At 41.2% G+C, this 25,467-nt stretch overlaps 2 protein-coding genes across 2 annotated transcripts in view; one reads left to right on the top strand and one right to left on the bottom strand.

Annotated features, from left to right (window-relative positions):
- TBCD (tubulin folding cofactor D) overlaps positions 1 to 25,467 on the top strand; it is a 117,138-nt gene that overhangs the window by 22,234 nt on the left and 69,437 nt on the right. Inside the window, exons 12-13 of the mRNA XM_062506578.1 lie at positions 455 to 529; positions 3,545 to 3,639. Coding sequence (XP_062362562.1) covers positions 455 to 529; positions 3,545 to 3,639 — 170 coding nt within the window. The remainder of the gene's footprint in view (positions 1 to 454; positions 530 to 3,544; positions 3,640 to 25,467) is intronic.
- Positions 6,886 to 9,443, bottom strand: ZNF750 (zinc finger protein 750). The gene is made up of 2 exons (XM_062506496.1): positions 8,020 to 9,443; positions 6,886 to 7,606 (listed from the first exon to the last, which is right to left on the bottom strand). The coding sequence occupies exons 1-2, from the start codon at positions 9,441 to 9,443 to the stop codon at positions 6,886 to 6,888; spliced, it is 2,145 nt and encodes a 714-aa protein (XP_062362480.1).

The following is a 25,467-nucleotide window of genomic DNA, read 5'->3' as shown; positions in this document are numbered from 1 at the left end:
GAAATACACTGTAATCCATGATTGATAATTTGGGTGTATTACCAATATTTGCTGCAAATGGTTTTAGCATAGCCAGTGGTGGGTGGTGCACAGACACATTTGTCTCTTTTCCTAATGAAAACTTGGGTGGGTTTTCAGGGAGTTTCAGGTGGGTTTGGAAATGGATGTTCTGGGCAAGACAAGATTTGAAGGGTGCAAAGAAAGAAACATTTCTTCAAAATGCTTTTTTTCTCTTTTTCTTTTAAAATGCATTTCTGTGGGGGGTTCACTGCTGTGTGAACTTTTTTTAAGTTTGAGATTGTTGTTTAAGGGCATCAGTTTTAGGGCAGTGGAGTGGCATCTTGAAGTCAGGAAGATTCCAGTAACTAGTTTTGGGGTTTTTTTTATCTAAGTTACCAATCAACTGTAGTACTAATAATCCATTGTATGCTTTTTTTTCCCCCTTCTTCTGTAGAATTGGTAGAATAACTGGAAGACTTCCAAAAGAATTAGCAGATGATGTGATTGGCTCTCTGTTGGACTGTTTTAGGTAAAAAATCTTATTTCACACTTTACGCATGTCTAAAACATGTCTGCTTGTGGAACAGGGGGACAACAGTTAGGAAGAAAGGTCTAAACATCTGTAAATTTTCTTGCTCTCCTTCTCCCAAATTTCAAAGTCTTTGAAGGCACAGATGGGCTAAGGGTATTCAATAAAGAAATTATTTCTTATCTGTCCTCTTGACCCCATACTAAGGTAATGTGCAAGTTGAGCTTAGGAAAGATAAAAAAATTGCTCATTGACTTGCTACTTTAGAGGTTCCTGGTGTGCTCAGGACTCATGTATTGAGTTTAGTGGCCATCCTTAGAAACCCAGTAGAATTGGAAATTATGTTCTGGGGTTTACCAGAGGTGAGAAACAATCTCTGTGTGAAGGGAGGCTGAAACATGTAGGGAGAGTGAGGAATAAATAGGGTATAATAGAGATTTAGGCACTTGGGAATGGTGTGGATGTGGTTGCTCTCTAGGTTTTGTGTTTCTAGAAGCAAACTCAAGCATCAGATGGGAAGTTTAGAATAAAGACAGAGTGGTTTTATTCACACAGTTAGACTGTAAAAGCTTCTTGCCATAGGACCTTGTGGATACTGAGAATATTTACCTGAACAAGACATGTGCTTCTTGTCTGCAAACTTTTCCATGATCTGCCAGAGCTGGGAGGTGTTTTGGATTGTGTTGCAGTATGCTGGTTCTTACACTCTGGCTAAGGGATCTGCTGTTGGCTGTGTCAGAGGGGGTTTGGGGCTGGTGGAAACTCCATTTGGGGCACACAGGGCTGTGGGATGTTCTTTTGGTGCACTTTAGCATTGGATGTAATGGCTGTGCATTCATGTAGAGCAGGGAAAGGACAAAATCATTAAACAAGTAGCACATGGTTTTGTTTAATACCAAATTGCTCATTATGCCTGCATTGAGTACCTGAAATCTAATAAACAAGTGGTTTAGAGCAAGCCAATAACAAAAAGAGTTTCTTTATTGGCAAGAAATGCTGGTCATGTGCACATCTGTGTCACTCAGGTGTCCCTAGTTTTAAAAAGTATTTTCATATGGGTTGTGAGTACAAATGGAGGATGCCGGCTAAAAGGATAATACGTTAGAAAAAAAAGAAGGTATAAAGTCTGAAAGACTTGCAAGGAAAGTATCCACTTAGATGATCCTTCCACTGTGTTGCTGTGATTAATTTAAGAGGTGCTGCTGATCTCAATTACCCCGGAGCTTCAAAGACCTGTACTCACTGTGTTTTCTTTCCTTGTTTTTCAAGTCATAGGGATGAGTAATTCAAGTAGTAATTGAGTGACCTGCTTTCTTCAGAAACACCTGGGAACAAATGTAGGCAAGGACAAGAGAGAATCTCTGTTGGATTCTTTGCACTAAATATCTAGTGACCAAAATAGGAATAAATCAGTTGCTCATCAGAGGCACTCTGTTATACCTCTTGAGATAAGAGGAAGGGTAGACATATCAAAAGACAAGAGTCAGGGAAGAAATAAGTGATGATTTTTCACAGTGTAGGGAGATTGTCAGCACAGTTCCACTGAGGCATGAGCCTTGTGTTGTTCAACATACACATAAAGAATCCTGGAAAAAAGGTGAATGAAGGGCTTAGGAAACCAGCGGATACTTAAAGTTTATTTAATGTAGTGAGAGCTAAGAGTGATAGAAAGAAAAGTGTTAGAGGAGCCCAAGTGAAGTACTACAACAGTAAATGTCATATAAAATATGATGTCTAATGCATGCAAATGATGTACTTGGGGCAAAATGCTGCTCACTGTCAAACCCCTGGAAGCCACTGATCTGTCAGAGTGCATCAGGGGAGTGCTCAGCAGCTGGCAGGGAAAAAAAAGACAAATGTAGTGTTGGAAATTGTTAAGAAAGGAAGAGATAAAATGAAATCACTGAAAAGTGGTTTAAGTGATGGGAAGGAGAAGTGGAGGGATGTGATTTGCTGTGTCTCCATTGTAAATAGGCCAGAAGGAGGGAGAGCAGGAGGCTGTTTGCAGTTCACTCTCTCCCTGGTGCCAGAGCAGGGAAGCAGCAGGAAGTGCATTTCCACGCAATTATAATTAACCAGTGGAAGTCATTGCCACGGGATGTTATGGGAGCCAAAAGTGTAAAGGGAGTTCAAAAAGGGATTATACAAATTAATGGAAGAGAGTCCCTTCAGAGGTTATTAAACAATGAATCTGGCTCCAACCTCTGGTTGTGAGCTGTCTGCATGCTGCTGATTGCCAAAGCCAGGGGGGCAAGAAGGGGATGGTCCTTCCTGCTTCTCTTTGGCCGAGCACCTGTCTCAGGCCATGTCAGAGATGGTGTTGGGAGAGATGAAGCTTTGAGACAACCTAGCCTGGCTGCCCAGTGTTTTATTCTCAGATTCCTACTCCTAGAGTAATACAAAATGAATCTCTGTTCAGATTTAATCCTGCAGCATGCCACCTTTCCTCTTTTCACTCCATTATCTGCCAGCCCACTAAAAATTATTTGCCATTTGGGGATTTTTTTCTGTTTTCACTGCAAGTTTCCCTGGTTGATGTTTTCCAAAGGTAGATAAAAACCACTATTTGCTTACTTCATAAACTCTTGTAATGGGTTTGCTGGGAACTGCCATTTGAACCTCTTTTGCAGGTTAAGGGCTGCATTTGGCACTAAACTCATTAGTTATTTTGGGTATGTTCTGTAAATCTGCATCTTTTGCCCGTGTACTAGGAAGTTATTTTCCTTTTCTGTATGAGTTTCAGGTGTAGAATCTTCTGTATTGAGTTACATTTATTGTCATCACTGAGCTTTTTGCTTTTTTGATCATATTTATAGCAGTATTTGTGTTGCATAATTGGGAAGGAAAACATATTCAACTTGTCATTCCTCTGTTTTACAAGTCCAGTGGCATCAATTACACAACAAGAAAATGCTAGTTTGGATTAGGGGTCTTCTAAAATGTTAGGAATTCACCATAAGACATGAAATCCTGAGAAGAAGGGCAGTTTTAACCAACTTTTTGTTGTGGCATTAGTTTCCAGGAAACAGACAACGCATGGCACGGTGGGTGCCTGGCCCTGGCTGAGCTGGGCAGGAGAGGATTGCTGCTCCCTTCCCGAATTTCAGATGGTGAGTTGTGCTTGCTGAATGTAAGTTCATGAAATAACAATTTCTATTGTAAGGCACCAAATGTGTGGCAAGAGACTGGGATTTGCTGATGTGTGTGTGCTGGGTGATGACTGAAGTACTGAGTTCTGCAGTAAAACATTTGCCCATGGGGGTATTTAAGTACTTCTGTCTAAAGCACTGGCTTGGGTGTGCCTTTTTTATGCTTAATAAATATATTTCTTTCCAAAATGGAATTATTATCTTGGGGTTTTCTTCTTTCTTCTTCCCTCCCATGTTTCTTTGTACAGTTGTATAAAACAATTCAGCATGGCTCCATGTTGTGTCAGTGTCATTATTTAAGCAGAGTATATTAAATAATTGATGACTAACTTGCCCTTTAAAGCCATTAGCTTCTGCTGTTTGTTTATAGTTAAATTTCAAAGGCCAGTTTCATGTAATTTATACATGAATTGTTTATATTTTAAATGGGTTTTTGAAATAGAAGGATGGAAAGAAGAAGAACAGGGCAGAGGAATTGTTTCTTTGTGTGTTCTGTAGTTATCAGCATACATTGAATTACAGAGATACTAATGTAATTTTGGTCAATGCCATATATATAGTGGGAATGATAAAAGCACAGTGTAGCAGTTGACATCCTCCCTTGGGTGCTTTTATAACAGTGTCTTGTTCTAGATGGTTCTTTGGATCCCATCTGGTGCTCCTGGGTTGAACAAAGCAGTTGAACCCTAAATTTAAAAGGTGTTTCAAAGCTGGTGTTTCCTACTAGTAAGTCAGGGTGCTAAATCTTTTCTAGTTTGAAGATGTGCCCTGAAAAGTGACATTGAATACAATTTGTTACTCTGTCTCTGTGGAAAGAGTTCATGTCCATTATAGCATGTGCTGCCTGTGAAAAAGTTTGTGCAGTGATCCTTTGGTTGGTTTCCCTTTTTTCATTACTTTTGCCCTTCCATGACAAAGGTGAAACAGTTAAAAACCTTCCAGCTTACAGCTGGGGAATCATGAAAGGGAAATCCTCCAAAGGTAAATCTGTACTTCAGTTCTGAAAAAACCAAAACTGTACACCTCTGTCAGGGAATCTGGATAACCTCATGTCGTGGATTTTTATTTAATTTGAAGAAGGCAGATCAGATAGACTTCACCATTGGAGCTGTCTTTTATAAATAATATTTGTATGGAGATGGAGGAGAATATATTTTTGAATTCTATGGAAGAAACACCAAGTTTTTTGTTGTTCACTTGAAAGAAATTCAAATTACCAAGTAAAGAGATACACGAGATTTTTTTAAAATTGTGGATAATAGTAGGTGAAGCTCTCTGCTTTTAGAGATGACTGAGGCAGATAGCTTAAGGTAGTGTGAAGAGTGGCAGTGGTGACAACATGACTCTGTAATTTCATGTTTATAAATTAGGGATCTAGCAGCATCTGACCCTAAGATTGAAGCTTTAATGTTGGACTGGAAAGCAACTCTTTCTCTTTGTTCTATCACGTGCTGATGTACAGCTCAGTCCCTCACACTGACTGGCTGTCCTGCTCTTGTCATTCAGTCAATTGGACTTTTTCTGTTAGTGAATTGCCTTTTTTCAAACTCACATGGATATTCTTGCCTTTTGATAATGTGAGAGAAGCTTTTCTCTGTGGAAAATTAAAGATCAATCTATCTCTTTTTTTTTTCTTTGCTCAGAAACTAAAGGTCTGTCATTTACTATTTAATTACTAAACTTGTTACAATGCTCTGAGCTGTTGACTCAAAGCAGCACAGCACAAAACACGAGTTAAAAAAAAATCTGGGAATTCTGCATTGTGTTGAATACAGCTCCACTTCCCTAAGCAGGTTTACACCTATTAGTGATGTTCAAGCAAGTGAGGATGTCCCTCACCTGGGTAATGATCAATGAGAAATGTATACCTGTGATTGTATGTGAATAATGCTTGTTCTGGATTTGTTCTCCTTACACTGTGTAAATTTACACAGGGATCAGCCTTATTTTAGTTGAACTTCTGTAGCAGTTTGGACAAGCTGGACAGCAGCTTTAAGGCAGAGGGAATTCTGAGCTTCTTTATTTGGAATTAAAGTATGATGAATTAATCCACGTAATTAATTTCCATCACTTAAGAAACCTTCTTTTCTTTTGGAACTTTTTGGAATTGATTTGGTCTCAAAATTCTGCTTGCCAGCTGAAAATTTAGCTAGTAATTTCTTGCTAAGTTGTTCTTCAGTATCGATAGTGTAGTAAATGTATTTGTGTTCATTAATGACTTTCCATGTATTTTAAGTACAGATCCCAAGATTTATTTGAAAAATTGCCAGTTTATATACACAGATATAGAAGTAGGAAATAGTTTATGGCTGTAGAAGGACACAGAAGCTGATAGTGAGTGATACACACGTACTGAAACAAGACCTTCACCAGGAGAGTTTGCCTCAGATGAAATAAATTATATAAATAACTTTTTAGGCCTGGAGTTTGAAGGCTGCCCAGTTTCTGTCTAACCTCAGCAAAGCAGGCACCTGGATTGCTTAGTTCTTCATATTTTCAGTGTTGTTTTCATAGTGATTTACTTCAAGTTGAACATAAACTGCATTTATTAAACCTGTGCAGGCTTTCTTTGGTTTGACTTGAGTCTTGTTCGGATCACTGCGAGAAGAGGTCACTTACACAGGGTTTGGGGCAGTTCATTTAAAGTGGCATCTGCCTCTGAGTAACTAAATTTGGTCTGTTGTTCTGTCTTAGGGCAGAATGGCAAAGTGCATCCATACACAGAGCAGTTTTTACAGTACATTCTAAAAAGCCAGTTTTAATCTTAAGCTTATTTAAACTACTGCACAGTGACATATAAAGGTTTTCAAAGGAAAAATAAAAGAACAGAAAAAAACCCTATTAGATGAAATTAAGGCTGAAAAAAGACTATGACAGTATGTTATTGAGCAATATTGTTTCTAGAGCTTAAACATCTTTCAAGAAAAGAAGTTGTAAAAGTTATTTTACATCATACAATTGCAAAAAACCCTTGAAGATTCATCTGATTTACTTTGGCTTTAGTAATGAATGCAAAAATTCACTCATCAAAACCTGAGCTTGTACAAGACGAAGTTCAATTACTTAAAAATATTAATATAAAATTATGAACATTATTTACAATGGAGAGATCGACTGTATCTTGTCACGGGCCAAGCCCAATGAGTGAGCGTTTGTAGAAATTTCATGGTGATGCTGATAACCAGAAACTCAGTGGAAGGAGGAGGATTAGGACACTCTTGTTCTCTTCCTTAAAGTGAAGACTCTGCTGCAGTCATTGGGCCTGACCCTCTTAGCACCTTGCTGGGATTTTGCCGATTCTTTTTGGTTTGTCCTTTTTTGTGCTTTCCCCTTTGGATTGCACGGCGCGTCCCGCGCCTCGGGAGCGGCACGGGCGGGCTCTGCGGGCGCTCCGCGCCCGTCCTGCGCGCCGTGCCCGTCGCCGTCCAGCCGGGCCGTGCTGGGGCTGTAGGCAGCCAGCTGGCACAGAGCCACGGCCGCCGTCTGCTTCTGCTCGTCACAGCTCTCCATGAGCCCCAAGTCCGCCGCCTCGCCGCGCTGCGCCGCGAAGCCTTTGTCACAGGCGCTGCTGCTGGGGTTCTTGGGGACGCGCGGCTCCGCCGCGGAGCTCTCCTTGGCCGCGCTCGGAGAAGAGGCAGCAGCGCTGTTCTCGTGGGATGGGCTGTGGAAGGACGTTTTCGGGCTGGCTGTATTACAGGAATCCTTTACCGAGAGGTTCAGGGGCATGTCCTGCATTTCCAGGAAGCTCTGCCTGTCTGTTTTGGATGGGGTTTTGTACACGTGCTCGTGAGTGGGTCCTGTGCTCGTGTCGGCCTTTTTTGAAAGATTGAGGGGAACTATCCCTGCGTCTTCTTCTGTGTTGGACAGTGAGCCCGCGTTGTTCTGGCTGTCGGTCTGTGTGTGTGAGTCTTCATCAGTGACGTTGATGCTGAAAGAAATGAGAAGAGAATTCACTCTCAGTTGCTCTTTTAAAGTGGGGCTGAGGAAGTGGGCAGGAAGAGGAAAAAATCTAGACTTCTAGGTTAGAAGCTTGACAATTCTGTTGTTTCTCCTCTAAATCCCCCAGGTCCCTTTCACTGTACCATCACCGTAATAGAAGTAATTCCCTGAAGTACGCAAACACATTGGAAATACACAAACACGGTGGAAATTCCTAGTACATTTAAGGAGAATGAATGGTCTGCTCACTGTAGCACCTGTGTGCTTTGCACAGTTGGTAAAGAGCATATTCACTTACTGCTGTAAATCTAAATATATCTAACAGGCATTGCATGAAATGTGCCCATCTGTCTTTGCACGTCCCCGGCAAACCCGATGAGAATTTGCAAAGTGTTATTTTACCTGTTGGGTGAATCCCCTCTCTCTTGCTGTGCCTGCACGCCTTGAAGAGAAGGCTGTTGGTCAGTGCTTTTTCTCACAGGTCTGAAGGCTGTGAAGCTTTCTTCTGACTGGTCGTACTTGCCCAGGGACGTGGAAGATGACTTGCTGGAGAGGTCAAACAAACCCTCACACGTGTGGCTTGTCTGGGTGAAGTTGGTGGGGCTGGGTCTGCCAGGGGAGCCTGTTGCTGCGCTTCCTGCGAGAGGGCTCATTTTGGCATTCTCTCTTTCATTTTGGTCATCCTTAGGGTTACCTTTGGCATGCAATAATGTTATTTCTTTTTCATAATCTGCTTGTTTTTTATGTGAACTTAGAGGGTATTGTTGAGAAGGGCTTAAAGAAGCTGGGTACAGCAAGGTAGTTTCTTCCATCAGATGAGAGTTTTGATCCCTGTTAATACCAGCTACATGTGAAAATCTGTAAAATGGAGGATCTGTTGGCCTACAAAATCCATATGGTATTGGTGGAGTGGAGTGGTATTGTTGGAACAATCGATAGTGTTCATATGCTGATGGATTTAGGGGTTTTGGAAGTGGCCCAGGGTGGGGAAGAAAGTGTCTTTGATCTTGTGTTCCATAGACAGAGAGAGCAGAGCTTTCACACTCTGAGTTACCTGGCAGCAGGTAAGGTGTGTAGATAGCAAGCCGGTGCTCATAGAAGTGGGGTGAGTACTCGGGAATCATTGGTTGCATGTAAGGTGAAATGGAACCAAAGCCCTTTGTGGGAGCAACTTTATGTGGGAATTCTGGGAGGAAAGAACCTGCCTTCCATGGGTGAGCTGGTGCGTGAAAGGCAGACTTGGTGTGAAAAGGAGAGCTTTTGTTAGAGAGGGAGAGGATTTCAGATGCCTCTGTGATTTCTGGGCCTTTGCTGTCTCGGTGTTCTCCGACAGGAACGAAGGCTGAGGGCCTCACCATGCCCTCCATCAGGGGCTGCATGCTGATGGCACCTTCTGCTGCAGAGCTGGCAGGGCTTAATTCCTTCGGAATCGCAGGTTTTTGTCCTTGAATTGCTGCGTTTGTCGCCTGGGTTTGTAACTCAACGTTTTCCTTGGCATCTTCTTTAGTAAAAGGATATTGAGGCTTTGAATCGAGGCTTGTCAGTCCGTTTGTGACAGATTTAGAAGAAGTTGGTTTGACGGTAGATTCGAGCTGATTGATCTGTTTGGGCTCCAGGGAGCTGCTCTTTGGGCACTTGATGACACGATCCTGCTCTGACACCAAAGTGATGGAGTTTTTGCAGAGGCCGTACTTCATGTGGTTAAAGAGATGGGATTTCTCATTGCAAGTGAAGGGGCACTGGAAGCACTTGTACTTGAATGGCTTTCCTGGTGGTCTTGGGATGTAATGAGGCTTCTTGGGCTTACGTTCTTTGAGGAGACTCATTTCTTTTTCTGCTTTAAACAATTAAATGTAATGGTTCTTTATAAAAACTTTCTTGTGGTTTGCTTCCCTCAGTTTTAGCCTCGTGATGTTTCCGGTTTTTCAGGTTTCTAGAATCCTCCTTCCCAGGTGAGGAGAAGCAGCCAGCTCCTATGGTGTCTCGGGAAAGAGTGCCGGAAAACAAGGCTTTTGCCACTGGTAGTGCAGCAACTGAAACACAAAGTTTAAAATGAGCTCTAGTGGAACATTGGAACTAAACACAAAGGAGTGCCTTCTCTTAAGAGCATTCCCCCTCATACTGCATGCGTTGTGTTGTTTGGGTTTTTTAAAACACAGTAAAAAAGCTGGTTGTCAGACCCAAGTTAGATGGGCATTGACCTTTGGCATCCTCCCGCACCCACACGCGGTCACACAGGTGGCCTAATTTCCAGCAGCAGCACTTGTCACCTGCCTGTGCTGCCAGCTCGGGCACACAGGGAGTTCTCTTTGAAAGCTGGAGGAACATTCATTCAGAAGATGAAAGTAGAAATCCAGGCGGAGCTGTTGAGAGAGGAGTGGAGTGGGTGGGATGGGAAGAGGCAGGTCCTGGCAGGGGCTGGATGTGGGGTGAGCCTGTCGGGCCGGTCCGAGAGAGCAAGGAGGGAATTTCCTGCTGTGGTGACACAAGGGTGGGGTGGACAGGTCGCTCTTGGGCGGCTGACTGGGCTCTTTCTGAGACTGACCAACCCCTCTCTTCACTGGCGTGGCGTTTCCCAACAGCCCAATCTCAATGGATACCTCAAAAGTGCCCAATCTCTCGAAGGATAAAACCACACCGATTTTCTTCCTCTTCCTAATTCAATTAAGAGAAATGAGCATTGCAGTGTCTGACTAATGGAATCCTCTGCCTGATAAACACGTCGCCCATCCTCCTGCTGCGTCGCTCCTCACAGATTGCACACAGTTAACACAGGCACCCGAGTGTATTAACTCGGGGGGAAAAAGTGTCTGACAGTAATTGATTTATAGGGGGAGGATCTATCTGCCTTTCTTTGGGAAAAACGAAGGTTGTGGATACTTTATCCAGCCCTGTGATTTGCTGGGTAGATAAGTCGGGAGGGCTTGTACCGGCTTGTTCCATTATGTTCACTGATTCTGAAGGCGTGAGAAACTCTCAGAGTCAAGTTCTCATGATTTTATAGGATGTGTTATGGCAGAGATCTAAAAACTGATGATTTCATCATGAACTACAAGCATCATTATCAAAACGATGACTGTTGCAAAACCACGTACTGTATCTATTGTGTTACCCGAAACTACAGGAATACTAATTGGAAGGGTGACGAGATAGCTCCATTTTTTTTTTAAAAAAAAGCTTATTACATAGAAGTTTGAATTAGTAGTATTAAAATACTAAGTTTATGAAAAGAATTGCTGGTAATTATGTGCTGTGGGATTTTTAGTTCAAGTAGAGATGTTTTGCATTTCTTAAATCAGAGATTATTTAACAGAAAATGACAGGCAACACATGATGAAAACTGAAGGGAAAGCTACAGAATTGCTGCTTGGCTCATCAGGTATAGTAACTCTAGCAAATTGTATTAAATGTTGTTTCTGATGTCATAGAAGTACTAACTTTGTTAAACTAGTTAATGTGAAAGCACCCTTAAAAATGCAAAGCTGCTCTGCAAGTAGGAAAAAATAATCAAGCTTTTTCCTAAAATTAGCAAGTGATTAAATGTGCTTCAGATTAATGAAAAAGAAGTTTCTAGAGAAGCAGCTTTTTGTTTTTCAGGTTTTAATGAGGTTGTTTGAGTTGGATGCTGATACTGTAAGAGCAACAAGGAAAAATGCATCAGCATGTTTTAAGTCTCATCATTGGAGTATGGTTGAAATGGTAGTCCAATAAGTTTAAAAAAAAAAATGGTATTTAAAAATATTTTAAATAACAATAGCTAGAAATCCTTTGAAATATTAAAAATAATATTTTTACATTAAAAATAAGTAAATGAAATATTGAGACATAGGAGGAGAGGTTGAGATAGGGAACTGGGCTTTTTCTTCTGCCTTAAAGGAGCTTGTTGCACTTATTTTAACTAGTGATGTGTAACTACATGGAAAGTCTGTAATGGACTCAGTCAAGTCAGTTTGTACCTGTTATTCTTTATATCTTCTTGGAAGTGCTTGGTACTAATTATTCTTGAGAAAAAGATATTGTTGTCAAAACTCCATCTCTTTTTTAGGTGAAGCATTTATGACAACGTCCAAATCTGCATTCAGGTGCAGCATTTATAATAAAGGGATGGTAATTAGATTTCCTTGTTCTTCCAGCTTTCCTTTGCTTCATAATGAAAATTCCTGTGTGTCCTGTCCTCCCCCCTCTGACTTTGTACTTGGTATTTAACTTTGATTCAAGTTATTCCTGTTGGACAGAGTATTAACTATCATTTCTTAACAAGATAAAATGCGTTGTTGCAGTTTTAATGTTAGAAATTTCAAGCCTTGGAGCTCCACTGCTCTGGGTACAGCAGAACATTCCAACAGCTTTTTATTTCTTTCTATTTAATTTGTTTTGATGGCTCCAGAGCTTGTGAGGCAGAGAGCAGCTCATTTTAAAGGGTGTTTACCTTTCCTAAACTTAGGTCAGTGCCAGCCAGGTGAATGTTTTCTTTCTCGCTTTTACTATTTAATCCTTTTTTTCCTCATGGTTTAAAAATGCCAGTATAAAAATATTTCTAAAGTTAGACAAATAGGATAATTCCTCCTCTGGTCTCTAAAACACAGGAGTATCTGGCAGAGGGACATACTTTATTATTAAAAACCATTAAAACTATTTGATCACACAGTCAAAAAGGACATTAATGGTTTAAAATAGGTGTAACCAATTAAAACTGTCCCTATGTAAATAATGTTGCAGATGTACAGTGTATGTTTTGTGCTGCCAAAATTAGAATTTAATATTGGAAAGAAAATACCAAAATAAGTAGTTGTTTTTTCCTTTAAATTAATTGCCATCACTTCTGGTACCCTTTTAAAAGGGGGAAAAAAAAATCTTCGGTAGCAGGATAATTTTTGCATAATTTTGTTTTTTTAGATTGAGAATTTATTTCCTGTAGACCCGGCTGTAGAAATGCAGATGGTTATATATTACTGTAATTTTCTAGTTTTGAAATGCAGTAGTATTATTTATTTATATTTTTACTGAAAACAGGTTATTCAGATAACCTCAAGTTTAATCAAGATTATCTTAGTTGTTTGTTTTTGTCACTAGTAACCTCCTCATGGCTTTCGAACCTGTCGCCCTTTCCAGCCTGAGACTGACTGCTCCAAGTTTCCTTCTTTCTATTTTTAAAAGCAGGTTGTTGCTCCCTCCTCGCCTTTAACCTGTTGGCAGGTTCAGAAAACAGGAATGTAGTTGAACATTGTGTGTAAATATATAAACAAAAACCGTCCGTGGGGATAAGTGTATACACACATATGCACATGTGTATTCATACACACACGTAGATATGTGCATATATATCTGTCCAGGTTGTTTTTTTTTTTTTTAGGGTTTTAAGTAGTTTAAATTGTTTAAGATGCCCAGTTGATCAAAGAGGAAATTTCAGAATGTCTTTTATTACAAGCAGGGACAGTAATTACATTTCTTTTTAGGACACTGCTTCAGCAAAGTACATAACAGCTGCTCATGCCCACCCCATTATTATTGCAGGCTCCTTCTGGTGATGTGGATCTCTCTGACCAGGAGGACTCACTGGGGTGGAACATTTTGAAGGACATGCTATAATTAAAATATTGTGATGTGGCATTATTGCATAACCCAAGGACATGCCATTGTCACCTACCCAGGGTGTTGCAAGAACAAGATTTGTGAGTTTTATTCTAGCTGAGATTTTTTTCAGCGATAAACCACCCCTCCCTTCTAAACTTCCAGGTCCTTGAAACTGAAAGATAAATTTTAACACAGCTGTTTGTTAATTAGGAGGAAGCAGGGGTGACAGGAGTGGGCTGGGAGGGCAGTGTGTGTGTGAGGTCCAGACCCACGGGCACTGCTGTGTGTGTGTCCGTGTGTGCGAGAGGAGGCTCAGAAGCACGGATTAAATGACTTGCTTAGGCGGCGTGGATAAGAAATAAAAATCTTTCTATGTACCAACTTAATAAATCAATGTCTTACTACACTTCATTTGACTAGGAAATAGAAAACCATCCCATTTTCTGCTAAATTTCCAGCAGATGGAAAAATTAATAAATCAAAACTGGAGCACATTATTTTCATACAAGCTTTTCAGATGAACCTGACGTGACTCCTAAGAAGCAGAGCTGGCATAGCAAACACAGCAATTCTAAGCAATACAGCTTTTTCTCATACTTCAATATATTAACTCCCTGAATTAAAATTAAAAAAAAAAGTGCTGAAAACCCTTTGCACCAACAAGAATTAATTACTGTAAAAACTTGATTTTCTCTCAGACTGAAATATTCCCCTCTCCTGTTGAAACTTTCCGATGAAAGCTGAGGCTGGTGCCGTGAGTGCACCTGCTGGAGTAACCCAGGCTGCTGGGACAGCTGGGAACTGAGCACCTCACGTTTACTCCTTAACATGAGCAGGTTTTATTGAGAGAAATGCTCTAAAGCAGTGTACTCACCGGGCACTGGGGTGTCCGAGAGCTGCCGGGCGGGCGCTGAGCTGGAGCTGTCACTGCTGGGAGAGCAGTACCTGTTCTCTGCCTGAGCCCTGAGTGAAACTGCAGGAGGCTGTTCCAGGGGAGGGACCTGAGCGTGTAGGAGTAGGAGTTGAGCCCTCGGGGTGTAGAGATGCACCTGATATTACTCCAGCCTGCAGCTACGATTCATTTGTTTGCGTCCACCGCTCTCATTGAGCATTACCTCAGCATCTCGGCTATCGAACGCAGCTCCCGTCGCTCCGTGCCCTCCAACAACCAAGTTCTGCTCTCAGCTCTGCTGGCTGCTCCTCTGGCAGGCAGTTTGCAGTGTGGGGTCAGAAATGGCTCAGTTAACACTGAGGATATTGAAGTTTTGTACAAGTGACTTGTGGGCAACAGAATTGGCTGTATGCAAGGGGTGGCAAAGCTTAAAAATAATTCTGCTCATTTATTAGAGACTTTTTTATTGAATGCCTTTGTAGCTTTAATATTTTTGCTTTTTTTTCTCCCCTTCTTAGTTTTTATTTAAATTTTTGTCCTTCATGAGTCTCCTTTCTGAAGGCGGGACTGAACTAACTCCAAACTTGCTCGCCACAGGAACCTGCCAAAGCTTGTCTATAATCGACAGCCAAATGTACAGGTCCTGGAAAGTGAAAAGAGTCACTGCAGAAAGGATTGATTGTCATGGCTCTGTGTTTGCTCAGGACCTGTGAAATCCAACAGTGAAATGGGAAAGTCAACTGCTCACCCAGTGATAAGTGTAAGATAAGGGACTGGCTTTTAGTTGTATTTTTTGTTAGAGTTTGTAAATGACGAACTTCTTGGTGCATGTGGCAGTCACCTGGTGACACAGCTGAGCTGTTCAGTGAAATGATTTCCTCTCATACAAACTAGAAGAAGGAAAATATTTTGATATTTGTAGCTCTGCATAAAAAGCACTCCTGTTAATGCATAAGCAAAGGAGCTTTTTGCTACTAATCCCAGTGTTACAGGGATGTTAAAACTTCTGTTCAAAACTGAACGTGAGAGCCCTCTTGTTTCATCCACTGCTGTGTAGATAAGACACCTGCAGATTACTGGAACTTTCAAATGTATGATGAATTTTGTAGTTGGCAAAAGTAAGATTTTTTGGAATGAAAATTGTTAAGGAAATTGCCACTACAAAACGTGTTTAGAAAGTGGATAAAAGTTGTATGAAAATCAGTCTTTAAAGCAGTGTCTTAAAAATAATTCTAAAGGTGTTGCCTTTGGTTTGGTGTTATTACTTACAGACATCTGCTTCCCTATGTGGGTATGCAGGTCACCATGCTTCCTCTTGCTGGGCTGGTGTAACTTTTTGGGAAAAAATATCAAATTATAAACAATAACTAATTTTAAGCTCGAAGAGTGGCTCTTGTGGTATGCTTTATTTTTCCCTTAATTATTTTTTAATTATTATGTTTCTGTAATGCAGTGTAGCAGTATGAAAGGTGTAATGTTACTGTCACATTACTCTCAAGTTATTTGTAAATCCTTCGGATTAAGATGGGATAAATTCTTCCATTTAGCTGTAAAACATTTTGAATACAATTTTGTGTATTAGAAATTTCTGAGGGAAAAAGGGAGAAAGACCTTTCAAAGTCTGTATTCAGAAATGTCTCTTGTCAATTTGAGGCATCTAGAGGAAGCTGCTGGACTCCCTCAATAGAGCTGACTGAACTGGGATAACAGGTAGTCAGAACTGGAACTTTGATTCTATTTCCCCCCCTCGTCCCCATTGCCTGACCTTGTGTTTGGAGGGGAGTTGTGATGTCCAGTTGCTGCATTGACCTACAGAAAATGATTTAAACCCAGCTGTTTCCTGGAAGCTGCTGTTGTCAGTCGGGTCAGTGAAATCAGCTGCGAGTGAAGTGGAACTGGAAGAAAAAGAGCAGCTCATGTAAATTCTTTCTTTGCTTGGGGCTTGGATGATACTAAAAATCCAGATGTGGGGGAGAAGATTCATTGGTGGACCCCAGAACAGGTCCATGAGAACTCCTGTTTGTGCAGACTTGCAGAAATACTAAATAGTGATTGCAGTGATGTTGTTTCCACACTTATTTTTAGCTCACTTGATTGCATCCTGAGTGTCCTGTCAGTGACCCCAGTCCCCTATTGGTAGCCCCTTTTTCATTTACCTGAACACAGGTCAGATTAATTGAGAGAACTGACATAATAAAATTTGGATTTATTGGTATGTTTCTGCCCAGTTGCCTTTTTTTTTTTAAATGTGATTATTTTTGTATCTCTGTGGGGCTGAAGCTTTGGGTTAAGTTCTTTGGTGTAGAATATACTTTATTCTAGGTTCTTTTTAAAATTCAGTGATAAGTAACTGTTGTTTAGCTGTAGCTGAACTTCATGGATGTAATTACTGTAGCATAATTCTGTCCTTCTCTAAATGTTACAAACTTCCTTTTATGTGCTCTTATATGAATTTTTGACTCAGCTTTAGCACTAAACAGAAACCAAAATGTCAGTTGCTGAAACTCTGTATCCAAGTGGGGTAAACTTACCCTGATCTGGATACACCTCTCATCTCATTTCTATGTTCCCCTTCAGAATTCCATTCCCTGGATGTGTCATTGTGTGCCGGGTGTTGCTGCAGTTACCACCTCCCCTTCAGAGTTCTTGCCCTTCTGCTCTGATGCCAGGGCTGGCCCTGCTGGTTGCACTCAGGACTCCAGTGCTGCTTGCAGGGGATGGCCACTGGTTTTCCATCACCAGTAATTTTTCCAGGTCTTTGCAGAGATGCTTTACCAATCTGTGAGCTCACTGGTGATTCCAGGAAAGCAGCATGATCACAGGTAAATGTGGATACTGGTGGACATTGAGCTGGTGGAGCATACAGGAATGTCTTGGGAAGTGCAGTGTTCACCTGTGTCACCCTAGTTGTGTTTGGATATGTGACTTTGAGCTAAGAAAGTCCTTTTTTCTTTCTGGGATCACTTGAAATGAAGTTATTGAAGGGTTTGGCTCTCAGCATCAACATGTTTGGGCTGGGTTGTTCCACACCATTCCCAGAAGGGGGCAAATGAATGTGAATATAATTGCTGTAACTCACACCATGCCCCAAAACATGACGTGATTCTCGTACAATATTCTCATAATGATTTTTTTCTATCCCATATGAATAGTTATTAATCTTAATGCTTTTTGAATAACACCTTTGAAATGTGCCTTTGTTTTTTGTAACCATTGAGTCCCTGACTCTGGAGATAGGTCTGGGCAGATTGCTGTGCTGGTGTTTGGGAGCCACTTGTTCAGGATTACTGGAGCAAATTACTTGTATGGGAAAAGAATAAAAGCTCAGCAGTTAATAGCAACTGCAGATCCCATTTTTAGATATTGTGGCCTGTGCTGTTTGGTCTGGAGCTAGGATGATCTTTCTTTGGGTTCCCATCCTTGCCCTTGGGCAGTGAAACATCTTGGGGGAAGTGGGAAACAGCAGGAATTGGGACTGTAGGCAGAGGGATGAACTGTTTATAAGGAAGGGTTTTTAATGGTGACTCTTTTACCTGTCAGTCATTCTCACAGGGATGCAAAATGCACTTTCAGCTTCTGCTCGATGCCCTGGTTACAATTCTCTTTCCCCATGTATTCTTTTAAAAGTGATTTCTGTGCTGAATTTTCCTTTTCTGCTTTGATTTCAAAACTTACACCAAAGATTTGGAGCCAGTTTTCTTGCCTCCATTATAGTTTTTCTGTTAGAATCCAGTAGCAGGACTTGAGTTGTGCCATGTGCAGTTCCAGGGTATATAAACTCACTTTTCTTTGAGCCATACCTGGCGTGGGGCTGCTGTGATGCTGCTCTCACCAGAGGGCAGGGAGGCACAAATACTCTCAGACTCAACATATTTATAGCTTTGAGTTATTTTCTGAAACAGGTCAGATTTTATAAATATTGATATGATTAATATATGTTGTTTACTATTCCAATGCATTTTTAAGTGGGGAATATAAACCAGTAAATACAACCCAATGTTTTATTTTATTTCATTGAAAAATACTGATGCTGCAGTTCATGAGCTGCAGTTTGGCTGCTACAGTTTTGCATTCAAATTTACATGTCACTATTTAGCTGTAAAATTTCAGTTGTTATTAGAAGGGATCATACAGTTTAATTTACATGTGGGGGAAACTTTTTTAGCAAAATAGTTAAAGTTAACTAAAATCTCATGATCTGATGATGGACTTGTGTGCGATTCTACATTTGGAATTGCAGGACCCAAAACGAAATATTTCTTACTCTACAGTGCATGCTAGAACCAAAAATTTACATTTCAGTGTGGTTTCAGTATGATTTCACAGCTTTTGTTTTGTGCTGTATTTGTGGTTTTGTAGGCTTCAGACTATTATTTATAGGGTTTTTTTATTTAATTGGGTGGGGATAAATACTAAACAAACAAGAGAATCCTAGTTTACTTGAATTTCTGGTTTGCTTGTGAAAGGACGTTATTAAAATTTCTCTTGATGACAGCACAGTATAAACTTTCTAGCTAATAAGGTGTGTCATGTAGAGGAACATAAACCTTCCTGGGCATTCTTAACGTCTTGGTGGTGAGCTGAAGAATGTTCTGGTGTCACTCTCAAGGACTGCCTGAGCACTGAGTAGTCCCAGCTGTCTGTGCTGAAAGCCAGGGACAATCTCTCAAATATAATCTGTATTATTGTTTCACCAGGAAATAATGCTCACTGTGCATTATGTGATCCTGTTCCTGCTATAAAATCTTGTATGTGTAAAGTTAAGGTTGAAAATATTTGCATCACTGAAGAATAAGAAAAGGAAGCCAGGGAAAGCAGATTGGGAGAGCCCTGTGGTTACACTTTCAGTGAAGTTGTGCTTATTTTGGGAGGATTCCAGCCAGGAAGACGTTATTTTTAATCTTCCTGCTTTCTTAAGTACCCTTACCCATTAATGGGGAGTAGACTGGGATAGTCCAACAATCCCATGCTCCTTTTTAAACTGTGGCAACAATGAAAGCAGTATTTGAACAGAAGGAAATAATGCTGATAGGATCCAGGGATAATGGGAAACTGGGGAGTGTGGTATTGGTGGGTTGGTACAACCGATCTGAATCTGGAATTTGTTTTTTTAAAATGTCAGAATAAATGAAAAGTAGTAATAAAGAGTGAAAAATGCATAGAATCAGCCTTAACTTCTGTTCATAGGTTGCCTTCAGAGTAAAAGGAGCATCAAAAAACTATAAGAAGGAAAAAGGGAGTGTTGAAGGTCTGTTAGTGAGAGACCCAGGGCACACTTGAGAGGGGACTTGGCAGGTTATGATATCATGGGAGTCCATGACAAAATCATGATGTTTTTTACATTTTCAGAGAGGTCACACACAACTCTCCCAGTGTCCAAAAAGAGCCTGGCTTAGGGACATATTTGTGAACTGTTTCTGCTGAATGGTAAGCTCTTGGTTTAAATAGGAAACAGTGATTCGGTTGATGTTTGCTCTCTGTTTTAAAGATGTGCCAGGTGTATTGTCAAGTGTATTTTTGGTGAAAAGTTTGTATGAAATGAAGTCTCTGGTGCTGTCAGAGGTTTTCAAATGGACTTGGCCGGTCTCAACAGCAGATGCTACAACTTGGAAGGGATATCTGTGTGCATGTGACTGCTGTGTTTGTGATTTTAAAATTCCCTCAGCTTCTGGTGCAAATACCTTGTTGATTTTGTGTTGTTAATTTTTTCTTGTTAATTTGGTTAGAATGGATATGTGCTCTGGGGTAGTACCCAATTGCCTGTTTCTGGTACAGAGAAGGCTTGATCATGTGCTGTTATGGAGAAAAGATTGGATTCCTTTGTATTTTATCTTTTTTATCTGAGAGTAGAGGGAGTGGTGCTTACTGATAATGATATATAACTTGATATACTTTAAAAAAACCCAGTCTCCTTTTTTAGAAGAACTCTACATACAGTGGACAAAAGGGGCATTTTTGCTTGTCCAATCTGTGACATTTATGAAGGAAAAAAAAAAAAAGTGAACCCAGTGCTGCTTTCCAGTGCATTTTAGAAGGAGGTTTAACTGAGACCAGAATGTGAACAGTCCTATGAAAATGTATTATGTAGCTTCCTAAAGTTGTTTACATTCTCTGTTTTTAAGGATTACCTTCTGTGTTTTCATATGTGTTTTCATGTTTTCAGTAAGTTGTTTGTTATGGATTTGCAGCAGCTGAGGGCTGGAGGGGAGGGATGATGCATCAAGAAGTTCTGCACTGTGTTGGTCTGTTCTGTAGTGGTGGTAAATTGTGAGGCTTTTGGCAAAATTCCAGGTGCTTTTCATCAGAGATACAGGAAGAAGTGAAAAAAAAAAAAAAAGAAAAAAGAAAGGATCTACCTGTCTTAGGTGGACTCTTTAGAAAAATCAAGAACACCCAAACCTGAAAGGCTGGTTATGGAGGAATTCCCTCTCTCTAACACGCAAGTGAACTTTAAAAGTGATGCATGGTCTTGAAAAGAGCCTTTTAAAAAGTTATAATGCCTATGTCACCGTAATAGTTTTCAAATTAGCAAGGAAGCATTATAAATAGTGCAGATTTATTTTTTTTTTTCTCTAGCCAGCAGGTATGAGTAGGAAGAAATGCAGTGTCTGGAGCCACAGCAGGAAAGGTCCCTCCCCCAGCGCCACTGGGAGATGGGGTAAACACTGAGCAGGGAATAAATGACAGTGAATTGCTTCTGGCTTTTTCACCATGGGGTTTATCTCGGTATTGCACAACTTTAGCCTTAAGGCTGGGCTTTCTTGGGTGATACTTCTTTTCTGACATGCAGTGTTATGAGTTTATAGAATTTTTATAGTCCTTTGGAGTAAGTAATTCATTTGCTCAGTAGGATTTCTCCACGAGCCTGTTCCTTCATGTCTTTGACTGCAGTTTGCTGCTGGTTCAGTCAGAGGCAGAGCTGTGTGAGCTGTACACCTGTGTGAAGGTCTCTGGTCTGGCCTTGGGTGGGAGTGGGTGGGAGTGTCCCCAGAAGTGCTCTGTGTTTCAGAACTGTCCTGGGTCAGCTGCTGCTCTGAGTGTAAGCCAGGCAGGGGGCTGTGAGCTTTTAGGGCTGTGTTACGTAGGGATGTTGGGATGGACTGGCTGGAATCCAGATCTGTCTGCTTCCTGCTTGGCCCCTGGCCACACTCCAGAGGAGACACTCATGTCAGCACCAGGGCACTGGTGCAAGGCTGCCTTTAGCCCATGGCAGAGGGGCCTGGCAGCCAGAGCCAGTGTGCAGCTCCTAAACACTGCATTAAAGACCCATGACTGGTATCAAACAGTCTTTGAGGCAGCATCCAGCTTAACCAGCACCCCCTTGGTTCAGTCTGACGGGCAGCCTTTGCATTCCATGCTTTCCACCCTCAGCAGTCAGGCAGACAACAACCTCCTCTGCTGCCCTGCCGTGATTCATCGCTGGAGCAGGTCTGTCCTGTGGGCTGCCTGAGAGAGCTCCATGGAAAAACCACCACGTGACCATATAATTAAAGACTCTCTTAATTCATTACGTAGCGAGACTGGAGGGAGATTGCAGGCAGACAGACACAGCCCTTCATGGTCCTGGGGCACAGCGCTGCTCGCTTTGTGCAGGTGCCTCTGCCCTGAGTGCTGGGGGCCACCAGGAGCTCACAGCAGCTTCAGGGGCTTCAGCAGCTTCAGAGACTTCAGCTCCCACTCCTCACATCCCTTCTGGGCCTGCAGGAGCTGTGTTGCTCTTCCTCCTTCCCTGGCAGACTCCTAATGAGGTCAGCCCCGGGGGCAGGAATGGCAGAGGAGAGGTCACCTGTGGGTGGTTTTTAGGCATTGCCCTTGGGGATGTGATGTGGGAGCATCTCACAGGAACACAGAGAACTTTCCACAGCCAAAACAGCAATGCGTTTTCTGATCCCCACTGCAGGCTCTATCCTCTCCATGAAAGAGCCCTTTAAGAGCAGATTCTGGAGTCAACAACTTATATAGAAAATGAGAACAATTCAGAGACGTTTGGCAGAATTTTAAACAAGTGTTTATTTCTGGTAGTGGGCCTAACCTGAACTTTCTGGTGTTTGCATGTGAGTTGATCCAGTAAATATTGGTACAGGAGCCCTAACAAAGTTCCAGTTGGGAGCTGCCTCTTTCCAGAGGCTGGGGTGCCACATAGGAGTGAGTGGTCTGAAACCTGATTTTCTGTACTTGGGGGAGCCAGAGTTGTGTTTTTAGGAAACAACATGCTGCAGATGTCTGCACCAGTGTTTGTCATCCTGAGGCTCACAAAGAGGCCGAACCTTCAGTTCTGCACTGAGCTGGTCTTCATTGAAGAAAAATTTGAAGAACAAAATTGCTATTCCTTGTGTTGAATATATAACTAAGTTTAAGCTTCATCATTCATTAATTGTAGTGTTTGTAGCTGTTCCTGCTGTGACATTGTGCACAATGCACCCTTCAGGAATAGCAAATGTCCACTTTGTAGTACTTTTTCTTATATAATTTTAAAATAGAAGGATTTGCCTTAAAATTTTTTTTTTTATGGATTGCAACAGCTTCTCTGCCTAAACAGTCCCTATAAAAACATAATGCTTGTCTAAGATATCATTGACTTAATTTGTTTTAAGTTGCATATTTTAGTTTGAAACTAAATTTAGACAATTCTTATTTAACCCCAGATCCAATGAAAACCTGTTTCAAGTTAAATAAGGTCGACTTGACTTTTTGCAGTTTTCTTGTGGAGACAAGGCCTAGGGCTGAGGAACAGGTTTTTGTTGTTTGTTTGACTACTGTATTTGTATGTTTTGTATGATAAACATTGCACTAAATAAAAAAAAGAAATATACTATATGGAGTTAAAGTGACAAAGGGCTCTGGACAGCACAGGCTATAGTCGAGGCTGGTGTAAAGTATGTTTTTAAAGGACTAATGTAAGGGATCCTTCATTTAAATACATTGAACCTTTCAGTATCCAATGTCGTCCACAAGCTCCTTCACCAGATTTTATTATCTCTCACCTGCACTGAGCACCTGACTGTGTAAAAGAATATCTCTGCAACCTGTCTCCAGTATAAGGAAAAAAACCAACCCAACCCTGTTGTTTGTAATGCCAGAAGTTGTTTCTTTATTTTCCAAGGCTTGAGCTGCAACTGCAGTGACGCTCTTGGGCATGGCAGGGTGGGGTGAAGCAGGTGCTTATTGATACCTGCAGGCTACAGCTAAAGGTGACTGTGTTTTCTTGAGCATTCACAGACATGCACAGGTGGATTTTGTTTTTAGAATCAGCTTGAGAGTGGGCACTATTTATCCTCTGGTTTTGGTGGACATTTAAAAAAAAATGTAGATCTTGTGAAGGAAATGGGAACTTGTAAAATTAAAACTAAACTTATAAAGTTAAACCTATGAAGTTAAGGAACAGTTCAGATCTCCTTGCTGCTTCTTCCAACCTCCTACTTTTCAATAAAAAGACATGTTCAGAATTTCAAAAATCAAAGAATTTTGTTCCCACCCTACCAAACTAAAATAAGTTTCTTCTGGAAGATTTTTTCCTAAGGTTTTTGGATTTTTAAATCTGTGATTTTTTTGGTTTAAGTGATTTTAGGTTAAGATTTGACATGGTGTTTGAGGAACTCGAGAGCAAGAAATGAAGTTAAACCTGGACTTTTGGGTAGTGTTTCTTTTGGTTTTTTATCACTTTTAAAAACCAACAAGACATGTAATGCTGGCTTTTTTGAACTCACACACACTTGTGTCAGGAGCAGCTTTTATTCAGCATTTCCCATTATGGTTCACCAGTAAATACTCAACCAGTGATAGCACAAAACCAGATGCCCCCTAGATCAGTATTTCCTGTTTTGTTCTTGTGTTTCCATCTACCAGTGCTGCACACTTCACCTTCTTTCCCCTGGTAGTCCCACCTCCCCAGTGTTGTTTCCTTCCTTTTCTGTGTCTGCAGTCACACAGAGCAGTGCTGTGAGTGCCACATGTAGGAGAAGGACACGAAGGCTGTGAGACTCGAGCTGCCCTGGCCAGCAGCCCCTGGAGCATCACCACCATCCCTGACCCTGACAAACCATTCGTGGCTGTGCCCAGCATTTGGGACGTTCAACTGCAAAATACAGTTTTTCTTTCACAGAGACAATCCAAATGTGAGCAGCTGCTGCAGGGGCCTCCTTCCCCCTTTTTCCTTCCCTGCACAGAGGTGGGAGTGTGCTCCCAGCTGTCTGAAGGAGCTGGAGGGGTCACTTGCACTGAGGGAAACGTGCTGCACCTTTGCAAAATTGCCTTTGGCGCCTGCTTGAGTGTTCCTGTAGAACCAGCAAATTCCATTTTTTCTCATCAGTTGATGCAGCAATTTTCAAAACAAGCTAGGCAACATTTTTAAATACTTTCATTGCAGTTTCTTTGGAACTGGGAAATGTCCAGCAATCCATCCATCTCTGCTGTATTGTTGTTCCAGAATGGGAATTGCACTTTCTCACCTGTAGTGTTTATGCTCCTATTAGACAAATCTCACCTATCTCTATATCTACTGCTTGATTTTCTTCAGCAGCTTAAAATGAATTTAAACAGCCTTTTAACACTTCACTTCTCCAGTCATGGTATCTATCTTTTTGTTTAAAGCAGCAGTACACAGTGTTGAACAGCACATGGAAGTTTTAATTATTTTGTGATTATATCCACTCAAGGATATCCAGGCACAGATTGCTAATGAAATACAGCTCAGTGATCCCATTTCTTGTTAATGGGAGCACCTTGTGCCAAGTATTTTCTAAAGAAGAAAGATGCATTTGATAAATTTGATACAAGAAAGAAAATGGAGAGAGAAATTGTTTATTTTTGTTTAGAGGCTGTTGTTTCTGCAGACAGTAGTCATTTAATAAAGTTGTGCCATTTAGAGAGAGATGTATTCAGATTTGCTATCTGAGTGTGCAGATACCAAATGAAGGCCCTCTGGGGAGCCCTGCATTCACCAGTGTAAAAGAATTATCCTTACAGGTTCTGGAAGCTCTTTTATCTGTAGAAAAATGTTACTGATTCCTGCACGTAGTGACTGGACAAGGTATTACTCTACTAAAGGTATTATTCTAAGTAATACCCCCTGTAAATGGGGTATCTAATCCCAGTTTGGGCCCTGGCTTTCGTGGATTTCAATTGATCGTTGTTCTAAGATCTTTTTTGAAGGTGGTGGCCTTATGAGCATCTTTGGCTTGTGACAGCTCAGTTGCTTTTTAATCTTAGCTACTTGGATGACATGTGACCACACTTTACGCCGTTGGGAAAGTTAATTTGGGTCTCCTGTATGACCGCGGTGGCTGGCACAGGATTTACCGACCCTAAGAATATTGCTATGTCTAAGTCGAGTTTACACTCATTGCTTAATATCAACTACTGCTGAGGACCCGTGGGGGCGTGGC

The sequence above is a fragment of the Cinclus cinclus genome, chromosome 20, assembly GCF_963662255.1.
Source record: "Cinclus cinclus chromosome 20, bCinCin1.1, whole genome shotgun sequence".
NCBI classification, from domain to species: Eukaryota; Metazoa; Chordata; class Aves; order Passeriformes; family Cinclidae; genus Cinclus; species Cinclus cinclus.
The sequence above is the reverse complement of the archived record's forward strand: the minus strand, read 5'-3'. Positions and strand labels throughout refer to the sequence as shown.

Excerpts from the sequence above, each read along its gene's own strand:
- ZNF750 (XM_062506496.1), bottom strand. The coding sequence starts at position 9,443 with ATGAGTCTCCTCAAAGAACGTAAGCCCAAGAAGCCTCATTACATCCCA. Across the intron at positions 7,607-8,019 it reads AGAGGGGATTCACCCAACAG|CATCAACGTCACTGATGAAG; the intron begins GTAAAATAACAC and ends CATTTCTTTCAG.